We start from the raw sequence: 17,541 nt of genomic DNA, 5'->3' as shown, positions 1-17,541 counted from the left end.
GTGGTGGGTGGAATACGGTCTTTAATTTCATGGCTGAACTCTAAAAGCTGGGTATTTCCTACAGAAATGGAGGCTGCGGTTTCACTAAGAACACTGGGACCTCCAATTGGTTGTACCATTCCAGGATATAACACGATTGCTCAACTCAGAGCACATTTTGTCCAAGGACAGCAAGAATTGAACGGGACTCCAACTATAGATCCTAAGAATGCTGCACCTAAACGACCTTATTCACTGACAACTAAAGGACCTCATTCACCTACATTGGGAGAATGCCCCAAAAAAACAATGGGTAGAGAAAAGGTAAGGAAGGAGATTGAAGTAGTATTAATTATTTATGTAGAATGAATTAAATAACTGAGAAGAAATGCATATATACGTTCCTAAATGATTTAGAAATCTAAATTTAAGCGTAATGATAGTTTTATTAGGATGTAGATATGAGAAATTGTTTTTAATATAATGTATAACTATTAAACCATTTTTTTTCGAAGATCTGGCACTAGTGACTGCTTCTGGTCTTGTGGGCAGGGTCTCTAAATACTGCTGTACTTATATACTACTGCACTGACCAACTGCTGAATGAACTGGCTTATTTGGAAGCAGTTCTTAAAACAATTCGGAAAAAATCTGTCAAAACGAAGAGGATATGAATCTTATAAAAGTATGAGCTAAATTTGTTCTGCCAGAGATGATTTTTGAATGCCTATTGAGAGGTTTGCTGCTTTAGAAATCAGCAGCCTACTCAAGAGGTCATCCACTGCTGAAATGACAGTGTGGAGTTGCTCGTTAAATCTGGGCTTTGTGGAAGCTTTAGATTAATGCTCGATTTGTTTTATTGCTGTATATAAATCTCTTAAAGTAGCTGCTCCTGTGGCTTGACCTCTGATTTGAGGCAGGTGCAAGGAACAACTAGGAATAAACTTAATTTTGACACTTGTAAAGAATCAACTTGCAGAACTGTTACCTAGAATTGAATATTTCAAGGTTTGGGTAGTAAGACCTTGAGAGGCTTGAGATTCCTGTGTGGTAATGGTAGTCTTGAATAAATGTTGCTTTAAGAGTGGCCACTTTGATGTGTTGACTGGAAGCTGTGCCAAAATATGGAAGTAATTTTAGTATAGCAATTACTTTGAGTCTGTGTATTCTGTTCTTCTAGTTAACTGGCCAGGATTCAGCATTTAAAGATGGTGGCAATCCAGAAGATATCAGGAGAAGATCTACAGAAAATGTAATTTTACAGTGATTTTATTCAGTGGTCTAATTGAAAAGCTGAACAGACTGTTTTCTTGCATAGACTACCTCACATAAATACTCTACACGTATATTAATGTAAACAAAAATATGCTTTTTAGTTTTACTCATTTCAGTCCTAATTTCCCAAATATTACACCTGTATGACCTGAATTTTAAATATTACTACTAGGTGATCTTAGTATCTGGCTTCTTGCCATGATTGAAATAAGCTTCTTTTTTTTTTTTTAAACCACTTCATTCACTGATGTAAACTAAAACTACCATAAAGAATAAACAACTGCCCTCTCATAGGGAGGATAAAGAGCTTTGTATTTAGGGTAGCTTGCTACTGAAGCATAAGCTCTTGAGGGCACACCCTCAGATCAAGATGTGTTCTTGTTGATAGAGTGGAGGTTGAAATATTAATACCTGGAATGCTGTATGTCTGCCTATATGGCCTAAAAAAAAGTGGAGATTGTCAATGCATATATTTAGTTTTTAAGTATCCCAGCTGTCAGACCTTGCTCTCTAAGTCATCAATTTGACAATACTGCTTAATAAATCCCTTCTGGTTTTTTTAGGGTGTCTTTGCAGGAAAGGCCATGCTGATTCCAATTATCAGTACATCAAGATCACAGGTATTATTTATTGTGTTTTTGTGTTCATAAGTAAAGCAAAACTAGAATTTTTGTTTTAGATGTGGTGGTTCTAAGTAGCTGGTAAACCTTTGCCTATTGTGCTTCCGCCAAATTCAATAGCTGAACAACGACCTTCCAGGTTTACTCACGGCAGTGAAGCCAAAGCTTCCAAGTCTATTGAACTTCAAAAACCACATTTCCATGCACTCAAACACTGACATAGTTTCCCGATTTTCTTTTTTCTTAAGCAAAAAGATCTGAGTTCTTATTATCTTATTTACTTGTATGTGGATTTCTGTGACAAGACTTGAAAGCTTTGAAGTGTGTAAGTGGCTCTAACTCTCCTGTGTCATGTACAATGTTATGAAGTTGAGGGTGATAAGACTGGAAGTAATCTGGAGAGTAGAGACACTGTTTTCCTGGTCCATGGATCTGAGAACAACGGGAGCTTCCTATATTATGCTGTTGAGCAGCTTCTAACTTATTCCCCTCCTCAGAAATATAATTATCTTAGTTGATGACAGGAAACAAATGTGCAGAGGAGAAAATGCTCTTTCTGTGTTAACTGGTGGTAACTAAACAAGTGGTGTGGTGAAAAAATCATTCTCTGTAAATAATTTGGGTTTGGGCAATACTGTTTTGGTGCATAATGTTATATTCAGCTAGGGATGGGTTTATCTGCTGCTACTTCTTCATTAATGAATTTAAAACTTCTTTTTTTTTTTCCCTGTGGCATCTGTTTGTGTGTTGTAGAGGCTTTCCAGTATAGAACTACCAGATTCTTCATCTCCTGTTCCAACAAACAGTATTTGCATTATTAAAAGATCCATCAAACTTACCCTTAACGAGTAACCGGTACCTCATCAGGTAAAGATAAGTCATATTATCAACATGTGTTGCAGTTACTAACAAAGTATGGAAGGTTCCTGTTGCCGTACTGTGATTGGCCAGTTAAAAATCATGGTCTAATTTTACAGTATTGTTAGATGCTTGCTTCCTTTTGAACTACTCTTTGCATGTTCTTGTAAGTTATCTGTATTAGTCTTTTAAAAAGTCTTAGCTGTCACTAGCTGAAACAGCTCTTGAAAAAAGCCACAAAAAAAAACCCCTTGTCCTGTGACTTGGATTCAGAATGTACGTAAACAGGGTTAACTAGTCACTGCAACCACATTCTGGTTTCAAGTGTGTATGAATGTGCTTGTATGCATTTGTGCTTTCCTAGTTCATGTATGTATATTGTTCTTATCTTAAATTATTTTCCCGTTTGGCACTTACACTCCTGTGCATGTCACAACAGTGCTCAGCTTCCTCAAATAGTAGCTTTCCACTGTCTAGCACAGCCATGCACTGCACAAGCATTACCTCCCATGGAGGCCTGTAAATAATGTTAATACTGAAGAAAATGCAACAGAGGATGCTACTAAGGTATGGAGATCATAGATAACATGGCATGGGACATGTCTGATTTTTACCTTAAGACTGCTTCAGCGTGAGATTTGAAGTTTGTTGGTGTTGTCACTGGGTAGTAAAGCTGAACTCAGAACAGCAACTGGTATGCAGAAAGTGTTTTCAGATAAACCCTGAAAGTTGTTCCAAATGGTTACATGAAAACTTGTAGTAGTCTTAAGTCTGGTTCTGTAAACTGATAACACTGCTTACCCGGTTATGTGCAATAGGGTTTTTTGAGGGGTGGGGAGAAATTCTGATTATATGAAACAAGTGTAATGTTATCGCTATTGTAATTTCTTTATAACTTGGTGTTTTTGTAAATGGCCTTGTACATTTTCCCAGAGTATTTTTGTACGTACTGAAAAATACTAACTTCCAAAGAGAAACTTCAAATCTTCAGCCTCCTTTTTTTTTAATGCAGATGGGATCTGCTTAAAAAAACCCCAAACTACTAAACCAAATATAAGGTGGGGGGGGGCAGTGCCCCAAATAGCATATTTTACACAATTATAATGTTATGCTAGAGTAAACTTGAGGGGGCTAGGAACACTGCTTTCCTGCTCCTAGTATTTCCAGGTTTTCAATTAACACAGGTTGCAAACTGCATTGACAGCTGGAGTCCCAGTTTGCTGTGTGGATGACAGATACCTCTGAATTCTTTCTAAACGAGTTGTTTGGCTTGATCAGAGCTCAGAATTGCTGTTTATCTTAAGTGTCCACCTAAAACCCTGGTGACAAGGCCAAAGGACCATAAAGGAATAAGAGGAGGCACACATCTTGCAAGGTCTTAATTCTCTAGCATTCCCCCAATGCTCGCATTCCAAACTTGTGGAGAAAGCATGACTGTATTTATCCCATTATACATAGTTTTTTCTTTAATACCTCTGGATTCCAACTTGCTTCAAGTGCAATTTATCTCATACAAAATTAGCCTTAGTGGGTTTGAGAGGCCTTATTCTTTCATCTCCCCTCAAGAAAAACTAAAACTTAGACTTCAAGGCTTAGGTTTAGTCACAAGTTAAGATTAGGCAGCAGAATCCATATTGTTTAAGTGGCTTTTAGCAGAACTACACCTTGAGTTTAAAAAATGGTTACCTCAGTTTTGTGACTTGCATTAAAACCACAGTATTTAAATATTGTCAAGTCAGTGTACTAGTTGCAGTATGTATACAACTTCAGCACCTGTGTAAATAAAAATCCATCATGAATTTGCAGGAACTAAAGCCGTAGTAGGTGATAAGATAAACAGCAAAGCAAATATGAAAATTAAGTGTGTTGTAATAGTCTAGAACCCTGTAATATTACCATGCTTTTAAATAAATTGTTCTATTTGAGTATTCTGAGACTGTTAGGGGCTGTTTTACCTTTAACCTCTATGTGAGCACATGCATTTATGCAACTAGTCTCAAACTAACTTAGCTAATGGTTATTGAAGTATATGTAAAGGTTACACAGATCTTTTTTTTCTCTTGCTTTGTGGTTATCTTCTAATTGCCTTTTTTTTCCCCCCTCACTCTTAGGGTTTTAAGAAGAATGTTTAGGAAGATTTTTAGGTTACTAGTTTTTCGGACTTGATCCAGCATAGGTGAGATTGAACACTTTATTTTATTATAACCTGACTCAACGCTTGGCCCAGTGCAGAGTGCCATCACTGTTCTGGAGTTTCCCTGGATGTCGCAGAAGTTGGATACTGCCCCAGGACTATGCAGATTAGATTTCAGCTGTTTTAAATAAAGTTCAGACTGTAGTAATTCAACTTAAATGTTTCCCTTTGTTTAGAGAGCAAGTCCTCTGTTCAAGTGATTGAAAGGAAAGTTACTCATGTGTGAAGACTCAGTGAGGGAGGCTCTTTGATATCAGACTTCCTGCAAAATTTCCTGTTTTCTGATTTCTTAGCTGGTTGCTGCATGTGTGGCTTGGAGGTCCAGGTGAAAGGGGTGAGGGATGCGCAATCAAGCTCCTCAAACAGGAGCAGCTCTCTATTGAAATTGTGTATGGTTAGTAGTTTTTGAGCACGAAATTCCATTGCAGGAATTAACATTTCCTGTCGGTTTACTACTTAGGTATAAGCAAAGGAAGAGTTACTGTGAAGTTACCTCTGCTTCTGCTGTTGCAATGGGTGTCCCTGTGGAAACTGAAAGTAGTAGAATACTTACTTTTGCCTCAATGAATATGTCCTGGCTTCGGCTTGGATACAGCAAAGGGAAAAAAGGTATCTTGACATTGTTCATCTTGACTTTAGAAAGGAAGCAGCTTATTAATACATTAACCTTTATGTAATACCTGGTGACATAAGCTGTTTAGCCTGAAAACACAAGCAAAAACTCCTAGCTGTGTTTTTGCGATTACCTCATCAAACTTCTTATAAAGAGTCTGGTCCTCTGCACCGTTCCAGTAACCGAAAAGCTGTGGTTGCACCCGGGGCTACCGGCCACCCTGGGCTGCAGTCGCGTCGTGTCCTGTCCCCAGAGCAAATCAGATTGCTGCAGGGGACACAGTGACCTGCTCCTGTGAACACAGGCACCTTCCTCTCCCGCAGCACCCCCGCAGTGCGTGGCAGCCTTGTCACTCCACTTGCTGTGGCTGTGGGGGCTGTTGTGGGTGCTGTGTGCCCTTTCCCCAGTGGGGAGAGGAAGAGGGGACCTGTGGCCCCAGCAGCCCACGCTGGGGTGGGTTTACTGCCCTAAGGCTGGGGGCGGGTTGGGGACCAAGACCTGCGTGTGCTGTGACGGTGCTGCTGATGTGTGACAGAGCTGCAGGGCTGGGAGACACCCCTGGCCCCCTGCTGGCAGGGCCTGGGGGGGCATGGCACAGCCCCAACTTTCTGATCAGCTCAGTCTTTCCTCAAATCATGCAGGGCTAAGCAGAGTGCAGTGGGGTGTTTTCCAGCCTGGAGCTGAGAATTGTAGAACCACAGAATAGTTTTGGGTGGGAATGGACCTTCAAAGCCCATCCAGTCCAAGCCCCTGCCATGAGCAGGGACATCTTCACCAGCTCAGGTTGCTCGGAGTCCCATCCAGCCTGGCCTGGGATGTCTCCAGGGATGGGGCATCCACCACCTCTCTGGGCAACCTGGGCCAGGGTCTCGCTACCTTCAGTGTAAAAATTTCTTCCTTGTGTCTAGCCTGAATCTCCCCTCCTTCAGTTTAAAACCATCGTTCCTTGTCCTATTGCAACAGGCCTTGCTATAAAAAGTCAGTAACTATCTTTCTTAAAGGGTCACTCTTTAGTACTGAAAGGCTGCAGCAAGGTCTCCCCAGAGCCTTCTCCAGGCTGGACAACCCCAACTCTCTCAGCTTGTCCTCAAAGCAGAGCTGTTCCAGCCTCTGATGGTTTTTTCTGAAGGAAGGGACCGCTGGGCTGTTGAGCCTTGGTGTGCTGGTCAGTGTGGGCTCCCGTTCCCCATGGCTGAGGGTTTTTTCAGCTCTCACCTACCCCTGGGGCGCCAAGCTCTGAGCACTGCTCAAGGGCTGAGGGCTCCAGGCTGCTGGACCTTGTGTATTGTTTTGGGTGGGATCTTAGCAAAGCGGTAGTCTAAAGGGTTAATTTTTCTCTTGTTCCAGAAGATATAGCCCGTTGAGCTGTCTGACCTTCAAGAAATTGATAGAAATCAAGAAAATCAAACTGGGACTGCTTATCCTTGGGCAGTTCCTCTTTGCTGGGAAGACCCTGTCTGAATCATCCTGCTCTCTTTACCCAACCTTGGTTCTTCTTCACACCTCATCTCTTTTTTTTGTTTCATCTGATCTCAGACTTTTGCCTGCCTTCCTTTCTCTCTGATAACTCACATCTTCATTTTTCACCCAAATCCATCTTTTCTTCTTCTGCATTTGAGCTGGGTGGCCCTTTTATTCTGTGCTGATGGACTAAAAAAGTCCCAGGAGTCCTGTAACTGGAAGAGAAGTAATCTACCTTGTTTTAGCCTGACAATCAGCTACATACTGCAGGGCTGTCCAGCTCACTCGCTGCAGTATCTGCAACAAAGATGAATATTTTGGCTACTGAGCAAGTCTGGCATGCATGTATAAGTTCAGCCTTCCCATAGGTTCAACACATGCCCAGATCTGTGGTTTTTCAAAGGAAGAGTAAAAAGTCCAATAGTGACACCAGCACAGCTTCTGTGCTAAATTTCATGTCCCTCTTTCTGAAATGTGGAGAAGAGTTTCTTAATAAAAGTTTTAAGAATTCTTTGAATATAGTTAAGGCAGCATCTGTTCCCCATGACTCATTCTTAGAAATTACTGAGTCATTTTTGGTCTGTTTTTCCTGAAAATCAGCTGGAGGCGCAGTAAATGTAATCATATTCCAAATAAAAGTTTCTGGCAAACTTGGAGTAACTGAGAATGCGGCCTTAAAACAGGAAACGTTGACTAGCTGTAAACAACAAAGTCCATTGGTGGTAATGTGACAAAAATAAACCGTAGTACCTACTTGCTACAGCATTAACTAAAGTTAGAAAATGTTGGAATTTCTTTAGTCCATGCGGTTTTAATTCTGCTCTCTTTTTCCTGTGTTCTTGTGGCAAGAACAGAGATGTAAACACTATATCGAAGTGCATGTACACAAAGAAGGGCTGAGGGGTTTTTTAATCACTTAGTGATTTCAACATCGCTTTAGTGTGTTTGTTGTGGTTTTTTTTGTCTGATTGTTTTTACTTCCATTTATTTGGTACCAAATCTGCGTGTTATTACGTACAGCCTTTTGTACTGCTTGAGCAGAAAGGTATAAACCTGTCATTGTGAGCAATCCAACAGATTTCTAATAATTAAGCTAAAGAAGTAATAGCTATTTTAAGTTACACATTTTCTATTGTCCCAAATGAAGCAAGCGTTAGGCTGTTGGGAAACTGAAAGCTGGTCCTGCTTCTGAATTACATATATGAAACCAGAAGTCTTGAAGTACTTCTTGCAAGACTCGTAGCTGGTCATTACATTCACTTCTGGTTTTGTCTAGATAGCATATGTGAATTTTCCTCATACATTTTGAGTGGTTTTACAGGTCTTTACCAATCCTGTACCTTTTCTGCTATGTAGGGGAACAGCTGGTGGTAGAATCTGTAAAGCAACTCAGTGTAGGTTTTGTACAAATATAACAAAAAACTAAGCAAAACCTCCCTATCCCAACCAAAAGAAAACCCCAACACACCACAGTCTGTCAACTTGTGAATAGGAAGATCACGGATGCAGCTTCTGTATAGTGATTGTTTGCAATACTTTAGTTAAGAAAATCAAATAGGACAAAAATATCCCTCTGGGAGTCACATTTTGAGGAAAACGGTTATGTTGCAAACAGCTAAGTACTAGCGATGAGAAAGCAAGGGAATCCCCTGTTTCTGTTCCCCTGATCCGCCCACTAAACAAATCACTGGGTTACACCAAATGGTAAGTTGCAGAAGTACAGAGATGTTTACTTTTCTGTAATTCAGATCTAATTTTTAGCATATGCCTGTAAAATTATAAATCTGCTTACTAAATTATATTTCTCCTACAGAAATGAGCGATCAACAGTGTGTTAATTTTCTTTCCCATTCTTACATGTTGTGATTTCAAGTGGGGAAACCTCAGTAAAGGTAATATCTCAATATTCTTCAGACTGTGCTTATTTCAAGTTGTTTTCAGTTCACCTTTCAGTAACAAGTAAGCTGAGGTGGATTGTCCAGAAACCCAAGCGTGGAGCTCAAAGAGAGGTTTGTATGTTCAGACTCAGATCTTCGTGTGTGTGTGTGTGTGTGTGTGTGTTCAGCCTTAAAGGTCATCCCTGATTTCAGGGGCTGTGATGTCACTGGGGAAACCCTGCTGCTCTTTTGTTTGTCCTTGTGTGAAGGTCTAAAAAAGTCAAATAAAAGCAAAGTAACTACTTAGAAAAGTTTAAGGCTTCACTACAGAAACTAACCACAGGCTCATAGTGATTCTTCAGCAGGACTCCATTATTTCATTAGCTCCTGCTTGTGTGTGAACTTGGGTCTCTGTCATTGTTCCTTTTACTTATGTTGTTTTTGTTTTCAACTACTTACTTAGGAAAGTTTTTGTTGAAAAACATGGGATGATCTTGTATTTGTTAAGTAGTGGATGCCACTGACACTAATGTTTAAAATAACTTCTTATCTGAAATAATTGCACAGAGGATTAACCAGGGTGTCTACCAAAAGTTCCTTATTTGTATTAAGTTTTGGCGCTACTGTGTACTTTTTTCCAAGGCTTTCCCTGACACAATGTCAAATTATTTTCCAGCACTTAATAATTCTTTACAATATTTCTGAGTTTTTTAAAATCCCTGCTTCAACAGATGAGGAACCTAAGGCGTTAGAGATGAACAATTTATGATGGACCAGACAGAAATTTTGTGGCGATACCACAAACTGAAGCCAAATTCCCTGAATGTGTGAGATTTGTGTTGCCTGACCCTTTTTCTCTAGAGTCGTGTTGTCCACGCTTGCAGTGGGGATTCCCAGTACATAAGTTACTGTATCTGGCTAAAGGCTGTTGTAACTATCTCTGGACTATAACTGAAACCAGCTGTGGATTTTTAAGCCACTACATATGTGATAGCCCACTATTCCTTCTTATTTGCTTTTCTAAAAGCTTGCAAATTAAACAGCTTTCCTTTCAGACCTTGATTACCTTCTCAAGAAGAAGACAAAAATAATCACAAATTTGTTTCTTGCTTATTTTTGGCTCTCTACAAAAAGTCTAACTAAGAATTTTAGCACAACGTGCAGTGCCATAGGACTGTTGGATCCAAGTTAACACCTTAGCAAGTGCTGATGGAAAAGTTCTTATATCTTGCTGTTATGGGGATGGGTGAGGATGGTAAGGAGGAATCCTGTAATTCCTGAGAATAGATTTATTTTAAAAAAAAAACAACAAAGTGTGACATTTTCTAAGGAGTTATTACTAGTTTCTACTGAAAATGAATGGATGTGAAGTGTATATCCTTTAAAAAAAAAAGGCAAAAATACTAGAGTTCTAACTGTCCAAATAGCAGGTGGCCTTTTACATAGTTTTCATCAAGATTCTTGATTAGACACTGAGAGGTGCCTTTTTCTGCTGCTGAACACTGGCCGCAGCATCTAACCACAGTTTCTGTGAGGACGACCAATGTAGCTCTGAAATGATTGAGTAAATCTTTGCAGAAGTGTCATGTCAACTGTTATGAAAAACTGGATATCCCGCGATACCATTTCAACATAGGAGGCTCCTTGCTTACGGTTGTGTGGCAATGCCACAAAGGCCTTATGTATCGCAAAATAATTATTGAAGAACTGTATGAATTGGAGGGGCTCTGTTGCTCCTAAGTTGTGTGTTAAGTACTGCAAACCTAGGCAGTGTAGGACCTTGGTATCGCCATGGGTTTGCCTTCAACTCACAGCTATGATATCAGACTCTATTATTGTGCATTTTAGGCCCAAGGCTGCCTCCCTTTAGATTCATTGTTAAAAATTCCTCTTTGCTTCAGTAGAAGACGAATGCTTTTATTTAGGAAAGAGTTGTAGCTACTGAGTTGAGTAGGCTGAATTATCAATGTCATGTATGTGAACTGGTATATTGTTATGTGTTAATGAATGAATGAGTTTGCAGCAAGTTGCTGGTAGCCATCTCCCTTACAATACTTAAATGAATGCTGTTTGCAGGGCTGCATGTTTTCCTCAGCCAGACAACATCCCAGTCAAGCCAGGTGGAAGCTTTGCCCGTAGGAGAGGTGCGTGAGCGGGTTCTTGACTCCAAACTGTCCTGTGTGGCTATGAATGTGTTATTGCGTGGCCCCAAAATTTAGTAATTTATTTCCATAATCAGTGCTTGTTCAGTGTAGTCAACAAGCACAATGAGAACGTTTCCAGGGCCTAAGAATGTGCTGTTGCTTAAAGCCCCTCAAATGAAGGTAGAAGAAACACTCAAATTGATGAGAGTTGACATAGCCCTTTTCTCCAGCTTTAGGAGTGCGTATCTTCCCAGATTTCCTGAATTAAGCTGTTGATCAGTCTCTGCTGCTTGAGCGTGTTACGAGCAAAGATGGAGACGCTCTTGTAAAGGGAACCACAGAGAATTCTGGCTCCCCTCCCATCTTCCTGAGCCAGAACAGGAATTCATGAAGATACCAAACTTCTGTTGGTAAATCGCTGCTCTGCACGCTGCGTTAGAAAGCTCTGTGTTGGAAGACAGCCAGGGTCTTTCACAAGACTTGAAAGAATTGTGGGGTAGAGGCTTATGAAGGGGAAGATATTGCAAAAGAAAACAGAACTGGACAGGATTGCTAGAGAATAACATAGCTATGATTTCTATTAAGGGGGCGAGGGGCAAGTCACTTGAGTCTGTTAAGCAGTAGCTGCTTTACTGTTTGTCTTCATAAGCCATAATCAGTTTGTTTTTATCACTTTAGGAGGTTCTTGCCGTCACCTTCGTTCCCGGCACACTCGAGTCCTTCTTTCCTAGTTGGAGACTTCTGCTTCATCGGTTGTGGTGAATCAACTCTCTGTTTATAGCTAAGGAGCCAAACGCTCTGTTAAAAGGAGCAAAAATAACACTACATTTATTTACCCCTGGTTTTTATTATTTCAAATTAATTACAGGGATGTTTATGAGGCAGGGTTGCTGACCACACAAATATAGGTTGTTCATAATACATATAGTCTGGGAGAAACTGTAATTGCTATGCTAAATGTAATTTATTCTGTGGTTCCATTCAACTATATATTTAATTTTATTTTCCCGTTCTTATTCTAGGGGTGCTAGCACACATTCTTCCAAGCAGGGATAGTAATGATGAGACAATAATTGTCTGAGTAAATTATCCAAGCAGCCTTCTTTCCTTTTTTCACTTCCCACATTTCTGGTGTCCTCTGGCATTGGAACAGAACTATATGTTAGTCCTTGGCTATGGAAGTGAAAAATTCTGTCTACGCTACAATTAAAAACATGTCAGATCACATGGTTTCCACTTGACCCGCAGTGCTATTTTGCAAATAAGGTTTTAACTGTGTTGCAAGTGTGAAGTCCTGAACAGCCCAAGTCTGTAGTAACTGGGTCACCTGCCACAGAGGTGGTTTTTTTGTTTTGTTTTGTTTTTTGTGATGCAGGTCATGGGAATACTTGCAGAAGCAAAAGTGCTTTAATTGCACGTCTGTGCCAGTATTTATGTTGGCATTGAAGCTTGAAGATGCATGTACAGGAAGCAGAAACAACACTATGTGTAACTAGGATATGTAAAAGGAATATAGATTCTAGTTTTAAATAATCTAGCTACTAAATAGCATGGATTTTTGAAGAAACGCTGTCATTATTTCAGGTTCACTACTTCTTAATGGGCTCTTTGCACCCCAAGAGCTGCCCACTGTTGGAGAAAGATAATTATTAATAGTAGCACAAGCCCAAAAAGAAATCAAGTGGACCAGTGGATGAATCACTGTGAAACAAAATAGTTCCTGGCCTGTAGACCTGGTTGCTAAGTATGAGACAGAGTAAACACAATATATACTCATGAAGTAGAGAGGCTGTATAGCAATATGTAGATAGTATCCCATGGAGTTGTCTAAACATGTAAGAGATTAGATTGACCATGGTGCTGCCATGTAGCCAAGGAGCTGTAGTCTTCGACCACCCTGTTGTGCTGTCCGAGCAGGATGATAAATCCCACCAAATTGCCCCCAAACCCTCAGAGCCTAAAAACAGATGAAGAGAACAGGTGAAGGTGGTGAAACAGGGTAGTATGAGCAACTTAAAAGACAGTATCTGTCTGCAAGCTCATCACCATCCGTACAGAAAGCTGGAATTAAAGTGCTTTTTTTGTTGTTTTATTTTTCAGCAAGACCTTCCTCGTGGGACCTGTAGTCTACTTGGTTGGCTGATAAGTTTGAAAGACTTTCAGTAGTAAAAGTATCCAGAAGTGAATCAGGTCTCAGTACCAATTTCTGAACTGCAACAGTCTCTTCAGATTGTTCATAGGTGAGAGTGCACCATAATGAATATTAATTAAATGTAGTAGTTAATTGTACTTTAGGCAAGTCTCTCTGCCATTTCTATGAGTCTCCTGGAATCAACCAACTACAGAATTATTTCTTACTGCAGCATCTGTGCCATTGGGAACAGATCGAACCATGAGTCTCTAGTCTCACAAAAGCTTTGAAGTGGTATTAAATCTGAGTTGGTTTACTCATTGTTTTCTTGTTTTTAACAGGGTAAGAGAAGGTGGTAACAAACTGAAACAGCTGTGCTAATTTTTAAAAAGTAAACTTTTTAAAGTAGGCCTATAGATATGTCTTTTTTCAGCCTTTTTTTTTTTTTTTTAGAGCAAATAACTATGTGGATTCACAGAAATACTTCACAAATTCAAGTGAGAACTTTGGTCTCAGTTTATTTTCTCTTATGCAGATCATTATTTATGCAGGTTTCCTTTAATGGAAGCTCCTGGAAAAGGCAGAGTCAGCTACTTTTGGCTCCCTTTCTTGGAGATGAGATCTCGAGATACCACCGAGACTAAAACTCTCGGCTTCATGCACGTAGATCTTTACCTTCTTGTAAGCATGAAACCACACAAGTGTGACGAGCACTCAGAAGCAGATGTCGTGAGATGTACTGGGAAGGCATTTGTTTGCGTGCCCTTTCAGGAAATCATTGCCGTGACCACGAGAGGGCATTTTATCAAGACACCACAAACCCAACTGTGTTACTCATAATCACTGTGGGGGGTGGTATTAAGTCCCTTAAAGGATAAATTGTTGTGACAGCCAGGAGTAAGGCCAGTAGGACAGTAATCGGGCATTTTATTCCAAATCCAACCACCTCTCTGTTCCTACTCATTTGATATTGGAACGTGTAACGCTAATCTCAGTAGTGCAATGGAAGAGGTGAGTGCAATGGAAGATTTTAGGTGGCATTTATGTGTTTTAGCCTTTGAGGTAGATAATTCAACAGGCTGATTTTCTCACTGGAGTCTAATCAGAAGTGGAGCTAGGATATGGGTGGCTTTACCTATATATAATTAATCTTTTCTATATCTGCATGTTAAGGAACCTTTCCATTAAGCAGTTATTTTTGGTTTTTGGGTTTTTTTTAATATTCAACTTTATACATGACATTGCCCTTTTAGCCAGCTCTAGGCCTTGTTCTAATTAATCCTTCTTGCCATCAGCTCGTTTCTGTCGTAACTTTCCTAGATTAGGCCTTCTTCCTCTAGCTCTGTCCCTCTCATTGCAGGGGGGTTGGACTAGATGACCTTTAAAGGTCCTTTCCAACCTGAAGTCTTTGAATCGATGAGAGTTCCTGCATTCGCTTGCCAGAAGAAGCTTGTGGTGGCAGTTCTTCCTTCACGTCCCTTTAGTTTCCATTCAACAGGTTCTGTGTCCAGATCTGTTTCTTCTGCTGCACAGGGCAAAGAATCCATTCAGTTCCTTTTTCTCTGTGTATTGTGCAACAGGTGCCTTGAAGAATTACTTGTTTTCCTGGCTCCTTTTAATCAAAAACAAAATATGATTGATATGTATATTCTTTACTCGTGTAGAGGAAAGTACTTTTTCCAGGCACCTGAAAATGTTCTGAGTCTCGTGGCAGATGACACGTTTACTATAGCTAAGGCACAATATTTCATACTGAAAACCTGGAGGATGTTGTTTGGATTTTATCTGTTTTCAGTAATATTAAGGTTCATAAATGGCATTGCTGTGCGGATGAATGAGTATTTATCGAATGTATTGTTACGTGAGAGGTTAACCACCACATCGATTACAAAAAGGATGTTGAACTTTCCCCAAACGTCCTAAAATCAAAACCATTAAGTCATGCAGCGACTGCCAAATGAACAAGACTCTGAAACAGCAAAATCCATCACTGTTCGGTGTGAGAAAGCAAGGAGTTTCAACCTTGTAATTAAGAAAGCTCAGACTAATAATCATAGCATTACTAGAATGTCGACCTCTTTAGTAAATCTGAATTATTTTATTGCAGCGTATGAGTAAATCAGATGTATGTGTGTGCACAAAGCGTAAATAGACCCCCTGGAGATGAATTATTCGAGTGTGGTGAAGCAGTGGTGTTGATCATGACTTACTATTGCCGGTAAGACTTTGCATGTTGAGGTGGCCCTGTGACACACAGCCCCAGGCAGGCTGTAAAAAGGGCTCATGCAGATGCAGATAAGATGAGTAGCTGGCCAGTTAACAAATCCTAGATATACTTTGCATATGTAGGAGGACTTATGCATAAAGTGGCCCCAGAAGGTGTTCTGTGTTTATGTTCAGCCTCAAGAGAGGTGTCACTTTCTGTGATTCCTGTGTAATCCTTTAACTGTCCAAGTCAGAACTACGTGAGTCATTGGGCTAGAGATTTTAAAATAAGGTGTAAGACTTCAAATTAAAAGGAGATATATCTGGTGGGGCTGCACTGAAACAACGTGCCTTTTTATCTCTTTATTGGCTGCAGATGCGGTCTTCTGAGACTTCTGAAACTCAAGGTGATGCTAAGTAGCTTAAACTCCTTGCAAGCCCTGAGGAAAAAGGGAAGTCTTGTAATAAAAATCTGGATGAGCAATTGCTAACCTCTGTAGGTGGATCCACAGCATAATGGCTGGTATGTGCTGGGGTTTTGGGGAACAGGAGAATTAATATGAGCATACATTGCCTATTCTTTTTCAGTATGTAGTTTTCACATTACAACTGAGGTATTTCAATAGCTTGCTGTTGCTAAAGGGACGGTTCCCATCCTTCCTTCTGCTTCTCTAATTCTTTTTTACAGCTGCAGCCGGAGTAATTCTATTGCTTCCCTTTGTATTAGCAATAGTGGTCTGGCTTGTAGATCTAATCTATTTGAATAAAAACATTCCGGGCAGAAAAAGGTTGTTTTCTACTGATTTAGCTCCTTATGATCAGCCTGAGCTCGTCTCTTCCTGAAGTCCTCTCACCACAGCACTACTGCATCAGATTAATCTTGGTTGGGGAATAAGGAAGAAGTTTGCAGTTTGCCCATTTCGGAGGTCACCAGATCAGCTTCACTGTTTTGTGAGGCTTTTATGTAGTGCAGTGGAAAAAGAAAACACTCCTCAAGTCTTTTTCTTTGCCTGCCAACAAATGTGAAAGACTTTTCTCTGTCAAAATAATGCAGCAGCTCCCAAACTGTGGTGTGTGTTTGCAGCAGTGGGATGAGGAGCAAGGAATAGGAATCACTTGAGAGGGCTGGGGGAGAAGCTGCCTGAGAACTTCTGCACTGAAACCTCTCTCTGAGAAGGAAGGATTGCAAATTACAAACTTCAGAGAGATTTGTCAATTTTTCAAGCTAAAAATGGTGTTAATGCTAGAGTTTCATGAAGCTAAACACCCTGTCAGGAACTGGCACCTCTGCCCAAATCTGCCTTCCAGTCACTTCTTCTGGCCTCGGTGCCACCACGTTCCTTGCTGAGTAATTTCTGTGATTGCACATGGAATTGGCTCAGTAAAAACCTGAACCAGCAGAAAAAACAATCTTTTTGTTTCCCCCAGGTTACTTTCAAGCAAGCTCCCGTATCGCCCAAGAAGTGCTTGCAGCGGCATAAGAGCTGAGTTGCCCGGAGGTTAAGGAGAGAAAGGGGGAAGAGGCTGCCTTTTTCTGACTCTACTGCAGCCTAAAGCGTCCACGGAACTATCTATCATTTTATTGTCCTCGGCACTTTCATCTGAGTGGCTCATCCCCCGAAGAAGTTGCATCATCAGTGAATAAGGTAGAAGTGTGGGAGCAAGGAAGTATCTTCTCTGATTTCTCTTGGGGAAATTAAGGCTCCGAGAATTAAACAACTTGCCTAAGAGCAGAAGGGCTGACTTGCCAAGAGCCAAATTCCAGTCTCCTGAATCACAGCCTTGCGCCTTATCCACAAGACCAACCTTTCTCTATTAACATTTCCTTTCTCTCCACCCTGTTTTGAGAGGAGGCACAGCAGCATTGTTCTATGTCAAACAAACTCCAGCTTCCAGCAGAAGGGCTTGAACAACCTTTGAGTTTATCATTAACCTGGAAGCCATGACTTTTCTTGGAATGGCTTCTGCATTAGAACCTTCCTCAAGACCAATAACCACAAAAACTTGAAAGATCTGAGAGTGTTTAAATAAGAGGCCTTGGAGAGATTAAAAAACATGCTTCAAACAACAGAAGGTTTCTTAAGGCATAGAGGATTGGAAATTACTAATTGGGGAGTCTGTAAGGTTTGAGATACAGTGAACAAGGGAAGAGGACTTAGCTTTATTCCATATGGAAATAAGGGA

At 40.4% G+C, this 17,541-nt stretch overlaps 1 protein-coding gene across 5 annotated transcripts in view; it reads left to right on the top strand.

Moving 5' to 3' along the window:
* PAPOLG (poly(A) polymerase gamma) overlaps nt 1-17,003 on the top strand; it is a 29,866-nt gene extending 12,863 nt beyond the window's left edge. For 2 of the 5 annotated variants that reach the window (XM_021294355.2, XM_021294354.2), the window contains exons 19-23: nt 65-303; nt 1,160-1,231; nt 1,818-1,874; nt 2,628-2,741; nt 4,844-5,079. In XM_021294355.2, coding sequence (XP_021150030.2) covers nt 65-303; nt 1,160-1,231; nt 1,818-1,874; nt 2,628-2,726 — 467 coding nt within the window. In that variant the 3' untranslated portion in view covers nt 2,727-2,741; nt 4,844-5,079. Of the gene's footprint in view, nt 1-64; nt 304-1,159; nt 1,232-1,817; nt 1,875-2,627; nt 2,742-4,843; nt 5,080-8,813; nt 10,187-10,953; nt 13,262-15,259; nt 15,371-15,733; nt 15,881-16,785 lie in introns of those variants that run through there. The other 3 variants (XR_010471774.1, XM_065059354.1, XM_065059353.1) reach the window with 3 other exon arrangements.
* The last annotated feature ends 538 nt before the right edge of the window (nt 17,004-17,541 follow it).

The sequence above is a fragment of the Columba livia genome, chromosome 3, assembly GCF_036013475.1.
Source record: "Columba livia isolate bColLiv1 breed racing homer chromosome 3, bColLiv1.pat.W.v2, whole genome shotgun sequence".
Lineage (NCBI taxonomy): Eukaryota > Metazoa > Chordata > Aves > Columbiformes > Columbidae > Columba > Columba livia.
This window is presented reverse-complemented; position numbering and strand designations above follow the sequence as displayed.